Here is an 11541-nt window from a genome sequence, read left to right as displayed (position 1 = left end):
ATGAGATTTACATAGCACTCAAACAAATCCCAAAATTCACAAACTCCCCACACTCATCATGAAATCCGTGGCCAACAATTTACAAATCATAGACCCACAAATATTTATATCCAACAATTCACAAACCCCTAACTATTTCAAGAAAATCCCAAAAAATTGCAAATTATCCACAAGTATTTCATTAGAATTAAAGATTTGCAAGAATACTCATATACATGTCAATTGAATCATAAGAGTTGCAAAAATACCCACATGCATTTCAATTGAATCCAAAATTTCCCCCAAAAGCATCACAAATTCAAGAAGCCTATCATGAGTTCTATTAAAATGTAATGAAAATTAGGCTTAGGGAGTTAGATATACCTTCTTGAAGATGAAAATTCGAATAAAAACTTCAACGAGGAGGCTAGGTTCGTGCAATGGGAGATTGGGGTTTTTGGGGTTTTCTTGAAATCTCTTGGGTGAGATTCAAGGGTTTTTGATAAGCAAAATTGTGTAAAATGAGATTTTGGTGAGTGTTTGATGAGTTTTGAGGGAGATTTGGGGAGGAAAGGTGGAGATTTTGAGGTATTAGGAAGGCTAGTAATGGAGGTTAGGGTTTAGGGGAGAGAGAGAAGTGAGAGATTGAGAGTGAAAATGGGGGTGAAAGTATACATACCTGCCGTTTTTCTGGACTGGTATCGTGCGCCCCCGCGCAAAACACATGAGCGCCCGCGCAAACTACCTACGTGCCCGCGCAAACCACCTGCGCGCCCGCGCAAACCTGTGAGAGAGCCCTCTCACGGGCGCGAATCCCATCTACAGAAACATTGACCCTTTTTTCCGAAAGTGTGCGCGCCCGCGCTAGGGACTCTGCGCGCCCGCGCTAACCTCATGCACGCCCTGTAGAGGGCTTTCATGCCATCTACAGAAACTTTCTTCAGTTGGCCTTAACACTTGCGCGCCCTGTAGAGCCCTCTCAAGGCATCTACAGAATATTTTTCCTCCTACAATCAATCTCAAAATGTCCTCTAACTCTACTAAAAATTCCTAACACATCAAACTAAATTGTTTATCAATATTAAAAACCTCATTAAAAACATATAAAAGTTCAAGTTCAAAACGACGATACATACTCCTATATTACGGAATTGGCTTCGAGAGCTCTCATCCCGAGATCATCAAACGCTCGTGAAATGTCGTTAATCCTCTTCATTGTGCTCCTTCCTTAGGCCTACTTGACCTACAATAAAAACAACTAGGGATTAGATCCAATCATAAAATCTAATTACGAAAAATCAAAAACTCAAAGGATAAAAGGGAGAAAGGGGCTCGGGTTGCCTCCCGAGAAGCGCTTCTTTTTAAGGTCATTAGCTTGACCATTGTTCCGATTCATTAAAGCTCTACAAGAGAAGGCTCGTAATCCATGGGATCAAGCCTAAGGCACTCAATACGACCAACTTCGTTCCTTGAATGATAGAGTTTGATGCGGTGTCCGTTAACCCAAAACTTATGATTGCCCGCATCTAACTCAAAGGACCCATAGGGAGTAACATTAGAAATCTTGAAAGGACCGGACCACTTGGATTTCAGTTTTCCGGGGAAAAGACGAAGTCTAGAGTTGAAAAGTAGAACTTCATCTCCAACCTTGAATTCTTTAAACTTTATCCTTTGATCGTGCCACTTCTTTGTTTGCTCCTTATAAAGCCTTGAATTCTCATACGCATCGAAAAGAAGCTCCTCTAATTCATTCAATTTCATCAATCTTTTCTTTCTGGCTTCCCCAAGGTCCATATTAAGCTCCTCGATGGCCCACCAAGCCTTATGTTCCAACTCTACCGGGAGATGGCAAGCTTTGCCATAAACCAACCGGTATGGGGTAGTTCCTATAGGGGTTTTTAGGCCGTTCTAAGAGCCCATAGAGTATCATCAAGTTTGAGGTACCAATCCTTTCTAGTCCGGTTCACCATCCTCTCAAGTAGGTTCTTGATTACTCGGTTTGATACCTCAACTTGGCGTGAGTTTGGGGATGATAGGGGAGCCCTACTTTATGGTGGACACCATATTTCTTGAGGAAAGCTTCAAGTTGCTTCTTCGCAAAGTGCGATCCACCATCACTAATTAGAGTCCAGGGCACCCCAGATCTTGGAAAGATGATCTTCCTTAGAAGCTTGAGGACTACTTTGTGGTCGTTGGTTGGCGATGGTATAGCCTCTATCCACTTGGTCACATAGTCAACCGCAACCAATATATAAGCATTTCCGCATGAGGACACGAAGGGACCCATGAAGTCAACCCCCCAAACATCAAATGGTTCAACTTCAAGGATACCTAATTGAGGCATTTCATCCCGTTTTGTGATGCCTCCCGCTCTTTGGCACCTATCACACCTAGATATGTATTGTTATGCATCACGATGCATGGTAGGCCACCAGAGTAGAGATTGAGAGATTTTAGCCACAGTTTTAGTTACACCACCATGTCCTCCACACGGTAGTGAATGGCAATGTTCGAGCACGCTCTCAATTTCATGGTCCAGGACACACCTCCGGAATATACCATCTCCAAATTGTTTGAATAATAGTGGGTCATCCCAAAAATAACGCCTTACTTCCTTGAAAAATCTCTTCTTTTGCTGAGATGAGTATTGGTATGGGATAATTCCACTAGCTAAGTAATTTGCGAAATCCGCAAACCACGGGCTAGGAGAAGAAGCGATAGCCATAAGGGTCTCAACACCCATCTCATCATTTATCGGAACACTTTCAACATCATTATGTAGTAATCTAGACAAGTGATCGGCAACATGGTTCTCGGCCCCCTTCTTATCCCTCATTTTGATATCAAAATCCTGTAGAAGGAGGACCCATCGTATTAGCCTAGGCTTTGCATCCTTCTTGTTCATTAAGTACCGAACCGCAGCGTGGTCTGTGTACACTATCACTTTGGAGAAAACAAGATAGGACCGAAACTTGTCCATAGCAAACACAACTGCAAGCATTTCCTTCTCCGTAGTAGTATAATTCTTTTGAGCATCATCCAAAGTTCTACTAGCATAGGAAATAACATGCAGATTGCCTCCTGCTCTTTGACCTAATGCGACTCCTACTGCAAAGTCACTAGCATCACACATTAGTTCAAATGGCAAGCTCCAATCTGGAGCTTGCACTACAGGAGCAGATTTGAGAGCTTCCTTGAGCTTATTGAAGGCTCGAAGGCAACTCTCAACAAAACAAAAATCTTTATCCTTTTGAAGTAATCCGGTTAAAGGTTTAGATATAGTAGAGAAATCTTTGATAAATCTCCGGTAAAAACCCGCGTGCCCCAAGAAAGCCCTTACTCCCATAATGGAAGTAGGCGGGGGTAGCTTGGTTATTACCGACACTTTAGCTGGATCAACTTCAATCCCATTTTTTGACACTTTATGGCCGAGGACAATCCCCTCCTCAACCATAAAATGGCATTTTTCCCAATTTATAACAAGGCTCGTCTCTTGACATCACTTCAAGACTTTTTCAAGGTTAAATAAGCACATGTCAAAAGAGGAGCCGCCCACACTAAAATCATCCATGAATACTTCAATTTCATTCTCCAACATTTCAGTAAAAATAGAGGTCATGCATCGTTGGAAAGTCGATGGGGCATTGCATAGTCCGAAGGGCATCCTTCGGTATGCGAATGTCCCATACGGACAAGTGAAAGTGGTCTTATCTTGATCCTTAGGGTGGATTGGGATTTGGAAAAATCCCGAGTATCCATCTAAGAAGCAATATAATGCATGCTTTGATAACCTTTCCAACATTTGATTGATGAAAGGGAGTGGGAAGTGATCTTTCTTTGTATTTTTATTCAACTTCCTATAATCGATGCACATTCTCCACCCAGTCACAGTTCGGGTGGAGATGTCCTCTCCCTTCTCATTCTTGATTATGGTCATGCCACCTTTCTTAGGAACTACGTGAACCGGGCTTACCCATTTGCTATCAGAGATAGCATACATAATCCCCGCTTCACGTAGTTTCAAAATCTCTTTTTTTACTATCTCTTTAAGGTTAGTATTCAACCTTCTTTGAGGCTCAATGGAGGTGGCATCATCATTCTCAAGATGGATTCGATGCATGCACAACGAAGGGCTAATACCCTTAATATCATCAATGCTATACCCTATCACATTTCTATATTTTCTCAAAACAACAAGCAATTTTTCCAAATCAAGCCCATCAAGGGTAGCATTGACAATAACATGGTATTCCCCTTCATTTCCAAGATAAGCATATTTTAAAGAAGGGGGAATAGGTTTGAGTTCTACCTTGGGAGGAGGCTTAGAACGCTCCTCCAATTTCTCCTCTTCTAGTGCTAGCTCATCATGCTTAGGATCGTTCTCTTCCACTCTTTTAGCTTCTTCAATGGTCATGACAAACTCCTTTGCTTCTTGAGAGTAGTACTCTTCCTCACATGTAAGAGCTTCAACCATTGGATCTTGAGGGCTCATCATAACCCTTCCCAAATGATCTAACTCCTCACCCACCACATCAACCCTATAACACTTCTCAACCATGGGGGTCTTGAGTAGCTTAGAGAATTCAAAAACAATCTTTTCATCGGCTACTTCACAAGTAATGGTATTGTTTTTGCAATTAGTGACCGCCCCCAATGTCTTCAATCTCTCCCTTCAAAGAATCAAAGGAGTGTTCTCATCCTCCTCCATATCCATCACAACGAAATCACAAGGTACATAAATGTGTCCCACTTGAATGGGGACATCTTCAATTTCTCCGCAAGGCAACTTAACCGATCGGTCGGCTAGTTGAATGGTCTTTCTTGTGGGTATCATCTCGATATCCAATTGTTGAGCAATGGACAATGGGATTAGGCTAACACTAGCCCCAAGGTCGGCTAGAGCTCCTTTGGCTTCCAAGTTGCCAATCTTGACCGGCAATGTGAAACTTCCGGGGTCTCTTTGCTTCTTTGGCATCTTATGTTGAACAAGCGCACTAACTTGATGTGGAAGCGTAATAAATTCATCTTTGAGCTTCCTTTTGTTCGATAGGATATCTTTGAGGAACTTCGCATAAGATGGCATTTGCGTTACCACTTCAAGGAAAGGTAGGTTAATGTGTAACCCTTTCATCACATCAAGAAATTTTGCAAATTTGTCATTCAATTTTTGCTCCGCAACCCTCTCGGGATAAGGTACCGGATTCTCATATTTTCTAGTGTCAATGGGGTCCTTACCCTTGGACTTCTTGTCTACAACTTCTTTCTCAACATTTACCTCCTCATCTCCCTTCTTATCTTCCCTTTCTTTCTCTACCTCCTCACTCCCTTTTGGGCCTTCATAAGAAACACCCGATCTCAAGGTGATCGCCTTGCATGTGTCGGGTTGTTTGAGGTTGTGAGATGGGTTTGTGTTTGATTGTCCGGGTAGTTTAGAAGAAGAGTTTAAGGATGAATTTTCGGCCACTTGAGCTAATTGAGAATCAACTATCTTGTTGTGAGCCTTAAGCTCTTGGATTTGTTGATTCATGGCTTGGAGTTGTTGGAGAATTTGGGTTTGTGTTGAGTCGAGTTGTGATTGTGTTTGCTCTTGATGTTTTTGTGGGTATTGGGTTTGATTTTGTTAGTTGGATTGGTTTTGGTAAGGACTTTGGTAGTATCCTCTTCAGTTTTGGTTTTGTGGTGGGTTTGGTGGTTGTGGATTGAAGGGAGGCTCAACATGTTGTTGAGGTTGATTATTGAAGCCCGGTGGTGGTTGCCTCCAAGCTAATCCACTATTGTTCCCCCTATAACCATCTTGTCTAGTATTGTAAGCATTAATGTGCTCGAGACTCAAACCCCCACAATAAGAGGTATCATGGTTTGTTCCACCGCAAATTTCACATGAGAAGGCATTGACTTGGGAGGAGCTTGAACCGGCATTTCCACCCGCATTTAGTTTTTGCAACCCCTTGTTCAAAAGCTCGATTTGATGTTGGAGTTGGTCAACTTTTTCCAATTCATATCTTCCTCCCTTTTTTGCTTGAGGCTTCCGTCGGCCTCTCCATGAGTAATTCTTTGCAACTTCTTCTATTGTGGCTTCAACTTGATTTTAAGGGATTTTAATCAATTGCCCTCCGGCTCCCGCATCTAGGTTGGCTCTAGACATCGGCTCTAGACCATCGTAGAAGAATCTCATAAGAAAACTTTGGTTGTATTCATGGTGTGGGCATGCTTGAACTAATTCCTTAAATCTCTCCCAAAGTTTCATCCGAATCTTGCTCAAAGGAGGCTATCTTCCTTCTCATCTCGGCGGTTTTCTCTTCGGAGATGAATCTCTTCAAGAAGGCCTTCACAACCTCCTTCCATGTAGTGAGAGAATTGGGCTTGACATATTTGAGCCACTTCTTTGCCCTTCCCGTAAGGGATTGTCGGAAAAGATGCATTCGTATATAATCTTGGCTCACTTGATTTGTTTGTATCATAGCACATAGTTCAAGGAATTGATCAAGATGCTCTATTGGGTCCTCACTTGGGGATCCGGAAAATTGCTCAGATTGCACCATCCTTGTGTATTGGGGATGGATGGTGAAGTTTGTCTCGGTAATAGGCAACAAGATGCCTCCGATGAGCTCATATCCCTCCGAATTCCCAAATTCTCGCAATAAAGAAAGGTCATTCTCTTGCTCATGCTCCGCCATATCGGTGGTAGCTTCACTAGCAAAGGGAGAAGAATCACTATTACAATCAAGTAGCGAACCAAACCCTCTGTTATCTTCGTTAAAACGTCTTCTAACTTGTCTCAAGGTGCGTTCGAGTTCGTGATCAAGTGGATATGTAGGTGGTCCCTGTGATCTCCTTTGCATTCGACAAAGCTAAACGCACAATTAGCACTGACAATCACAATCAAATGACTCAAAGTAAAAGAAAATAAGACTCTAAAGCAACACAAATTAGACCGTTTCCTCGGCAACGGCGCCAAAATTTGATGAGTGGCAACGGCGCGGGTGACCCGGGTTCGATCCCCGGCAACGGCGCCAAAATTTGATGAGGAATGGAATGTCGTCGTCAATACATCTTCCTATCAAATTAATCCTAGTTTACCTAAATCAGTATAGAGGCAAGCAAGGGTCGAGATCCACGGAGAAACGGGAGATTGCAAAGCTAAGTGCTAACAATAGAGGTTTTAAAAGGGGTGTATATGAATAAGAGTGGTGGAAAACAAGGCAATAAATAAACTAAGGCTAACAAAATTACTCTAACAATTAACAAAGACTAACAAGTATTGGAAACTATGAGATTAAAAACGCTAGGGGGATCGGGGAACGTCAAACTTGGAGATTAAGAGCTAAACACATAGATAATCAAGGATTCACAACCAAGGGATCAAAGATCCTACTTAAAACAACTCATTCCCATGCAATTGATTAAGCAATGTATAAACTACGATCTATCTTAACATGATCACTCCCGCGCATCAATTAGGACATGTAATAATATAGTAAATGGTGCACAACATCAACCATATAACAATAAGCACAAGTTCATACAACAAGGGTTTAAATCCCCAAAAATCAAGTATTTAATCAAATAGCAACCAAGTCATCCATTCCCCTTCCCCTAGCTAAAAGTCTAGCCCAGGAGAGAGAAACTACTCATATCAACAATACCCAAAATATTGGCCATAATCAAAATCATAAACATAACTATCAATAATACTTGAAATATGTAAATAAACCCAAATAAAAGAGATTAAGATAGAAAGAACTCACAAAGCTTCAACTTTGTATTGAAATAAGAAAATGGGTTTTTGAACCTTCAATGGTGAACCACCAAAAATCCAATAGAATGCTCCAATATTGATTACAAGGATGATTAAAGCACTAATCTAGATTAAAGACTAAAGTTTGGATGATAAAAAACTAATAATCTGAACTTTCTTTCTCTAGAAACTTATACAAGCATTAATGAAGGCTATTCTCTCTCTAGAAATGTTCTAAGCACTTTGCCCTAAATGGAATAGCTGCCTTCATTCATTCCCAAATCAGCTTTTAAATGGGGAAATAAAAACGGGCTGGGCTGACAGCGTGCGCGCCCTCTACAGTGCTTTGCGCGCCCGCGCAGAGCGATGTGCGCGCCCTCTACTAAGGTTTGCGCGCCCGCGAAGGCTACTGTGCGCGCCCCATTACAGGGCGTGCTTGGCATCTACAGAAAGTTGCCCTGAATCTTCAAGCCAAGCTGCGCGCCCTCTCTAGGCATCATCGCGCCCGCGCAGGATAGTGTGCACGCCCTCTACAGGGCGCGAGGCATCTACGAGGGGAACAACCTGATTTCATCTCGATTGCGCGCCCTCTCTCTTGGATTGCGCGCCCGCACAGAGTGGGAGAGAGGGCTCTCCTAGGCGCGCAGCCTGATCAAAAGCTCCTCACTTGATTTGCTCATGAAACCGGCTCTCGAAACTATCCCGAACTTTCCTCTACTTCACGTATCGATCGGTTAACCTACAAAACACAGGAAAACACCCAAAAATAGTACAATAAGGTAAAGTAGAGGGGAAGTACGAAGGAAATGGCATTGTTGTGTAATATATTGGAAAGCACGGCAAAATAGGGCTAAACAAGCGATAAATGGAGGGAAAAGGTAAGGAAATGAATCCCGAATAGTGGCATAAATGCCACTTATCATTTATCCACCATCTCAAGTCTTCAGGTCCGGATGGAGTGATAGCAAAAAATTTTCACGTACATTGGGATGTGGTGGGGGCCAAGGTCGTTGAGGTTGTTCAACATTTTTTCCGCATCGGGTTTCTTCTCAAGGATTTTAACTCCTCCATCTTGGTGATTCTCCCTAAAGTTGATAATTCGGAAACTGCTACACATTTTCGTTCGATTAGTTTGTGCAATACAGTGTATAAATGTATAACCAAGTGCTTGGTAAATCGGATGAAACACACGTTACCTTCTCTGATTTCGGAGTTTCAACATGCTTTTATCCCAGGTCGATACGTGGAGGATAATATTTTACTTAGCCATGAACTTTCATATTTCATTAATACTTCGCAGATTAGAACCTCGATGGCGGCCTTAAAGATTGACATGTCAAAGGATTATGACAGAGTCAACTAGAGTTTTATTCTCCGAATTCTAGAAGCTTATGGGTTTCCCGACCGGTGGGTTCAGTGGATTTCTCAGTGTATCTTGATAGTGTCCTACTCTACCTTGATAAATGGAAAGATGACAGAACCTTTTACGCCTACCTGTGGTTTGAGACAGGGGGATCCATTATCGCCATATTTGTTTCTCTTTTGTATGGATATTTTGTCTAGAACGTTGCTTTTGGCGAAGGATATTAATCTCATCAAGGGGATCAGGTTACCAGAGATCACCACCAATTTCCCACTTGTTTTTTGCAGATGATGCTATGATTTTCTTTAAAGCCAATTCGTAGTCTTGCGAGAGTATTGTGGGTATTTTAGCTAGATTTGAGAAGGTTTCGGGGCAACAACTAAACCTTAATAAGTCCTTTATTAAGTTTAGCCCTTCTACTATAGTTCAAGATAGACAAACCTTCAAGGAGATTTTACGCATAGAAGATCGTGATAATCTAGGCCTGCATCTTGGGGCACCAATCGATTTACCACCAAAGAAGGGGGATGCTTTTCGTTTTTTAGTCGACAAAGTTTATGCTAAAGTGGTTAAATGGAGTACTTTGCATCTTTCACAGCCGGCTAAGCTTATTCCGATAAATACGGTGCTTATTGGTATTTCTTCCCATGTCATGAAGTGCTTCAGGCTCCCCCTCTCCATTGCAAATTTTATTGATGCTATTATTGCTAGATTCTTTTGGGCGTTGAATGGTGATAAAGGGATGCATTGGATCAACAAGGAAACCCTTCACCTCCCTAAGGGGATGGGGGGCTAGGTATTCGGTCAATGGCACCTCTTAATGATGCTTCGGTGTTTAAACAGGTTCAACGAATGCACTGTAACCCTCAACTTTTAATCTCAAGAGTTTTTACCATAGATGGAGTAGGGAGTGCAGGAAGGTCAAAGCCGAATGTGTTGTTAAAGCCCTCTCCATCTTGGGGAAGGCGTGGTCTTCACAACGCCTCTGCTAAGTTCCATGAAGGTTATGCTTGGAAGGTGGGCTCGGGAGACACTATCAAGCTGGCTAGTATGAACTGGGTTAATGGGAAGGTCCCGATCCTTAGTTCCAATCACTCCCTCTGAGGAGTCGAGACATATTTGGTTAAGGAGGTTTTACTTCATAATCCTACCAGGTGGAATGTGCCTATTGTAAGGGAAAAGTTCAAGTGGAGTAGCGCCAAATAAATCTTGGAACTTGAGCTGCCTTGTTCCAGTAGGGATGACTTCACTTACTGGGGTTATCATAAATCTGGAAACTACACGACACAATCGGGCTATGCTTTTCTACAGGGCAAGGATCAACATCAAATACGGGAGGATTTTGACCCCCCTGTTAAATTAGATTTTATGGCGTCTGAATATCCCTCCGAAGTGGAGCCTCTTCATATGGAAATTAATCCTAAATGGCCTAGCTATAAAGGCTAACTTGCACTATCATGGGTTACTAGTTGATCCTGGTTGTGATCTTTGTGGGAATGAAGATGAAGATGTGCAACACCTTTTTCGAGGGTGTACAGTAGCTCAACAAGCCTGGGGTAATTGTTCCTTAGGTTTTCTTTTTCAAACTGATGAATCTACTCCTTTGCGACATTGGATTCAGAGATATATCCTGATGTTCTATTGCGAGGATGGGATACATAGTCACCGTATCACTACCTTAATAACGACTTTGTGGACCATTTGGGTCACAAGAAATGCCAAGGTCTTTGGAAAGGAAGATACTGATTTTAATCATGAATGGCCTAGCTATATGGAAATTAATCCTGAATGGCCTAGCTATAAAGACACACTGATCTAACGACGGAGCAGTTAAAGATTTTTCAAGAAAGGCCCGGTTCTAGTGAAGGTGTTAACCTTATTTCAGGGGTGGATGGTGGGTCTATCCCCCCGGGTTTTTTTGTGCACATTGTTAAGAAAGGAGCCACTTGCAGTAGGGAACACTTTGGAAGATTTCCAAGGAGTGAAGATTCACTTTGATGGATCTTGGGAGAAGAGGATAAAAAAAAACAGGAATGGGGTGGGCCTTTTCTTCAGCCGGAGAGGAGCTTCAGGATGGGGGAAGGGTCTAGGGTCTATGGACAAAAAAGGAATTCTTGTTGCAGAATAAGTCATATTAGTGCGTGTATTATAATATACTACCTTTGTTACATGTCATAATCACTGACATGCTTGACCATTTTACACACTATGATTTTTACTTTTTTATAATAAAAAATATCAAGAAAAATGTTTTTAATAGATATTGATGATATAAAGTTTTATATTTTTAACTTTTTTATAATTTTAAATAATTGTGTTATTTTTTCTTTTGGTAAAAATAGTATTTGGTGAGCAATTATGAATGAGTTGATTTGCATCTTTGGATTGAATTGTTTTTGTTTCAAAATTATAACATGAGTTAAAGCATTAGGCTTTGAAAAGTTTTACAAGAATAGTTGAG

General features: G+C 41.7%; 1 protein-coding gene across 1 annotated transcript; it reads right to left on the bottom strand.

The window, feature by feature from the left end:
* Window positions 1–4651: 4651 nt before the first annotated feature.
* LOC110712096 lies at window positions 4652–5506 on the bottom strand. The gene has a single exon (XM_021890514.1). The coding sequence runs from the start codon at window positions 5504–5506 to the stop codon at window positions 4652–4654; it is 855 nt and encodes a 284-aa protein (XP_021746206.1).
* Between the last annotated feature and the right edge of the window lie 6035 nt (window positions 5507–11541).

This window comes from Chenopodium quinoa, unplaced genomic scaffold (assembly GCF_001683475.1).
Source record: "Chenopodium quinoa cultivar QQ74 unplaced genomic scaffold, ASM168347v1, whole genome shotgun sequence".
NCBI classification, from domain to species: domain Eukaryota; kingdom Viridiplantae; phylum Streptophyta; class Magnoliopsida; order Caryophyllales; family Amaranthaceae; genus Chenopodium; species Chenopodium quinoa.
This window is presented reverse-complemented; position numbering and strand designations above follow the sequence as displayed.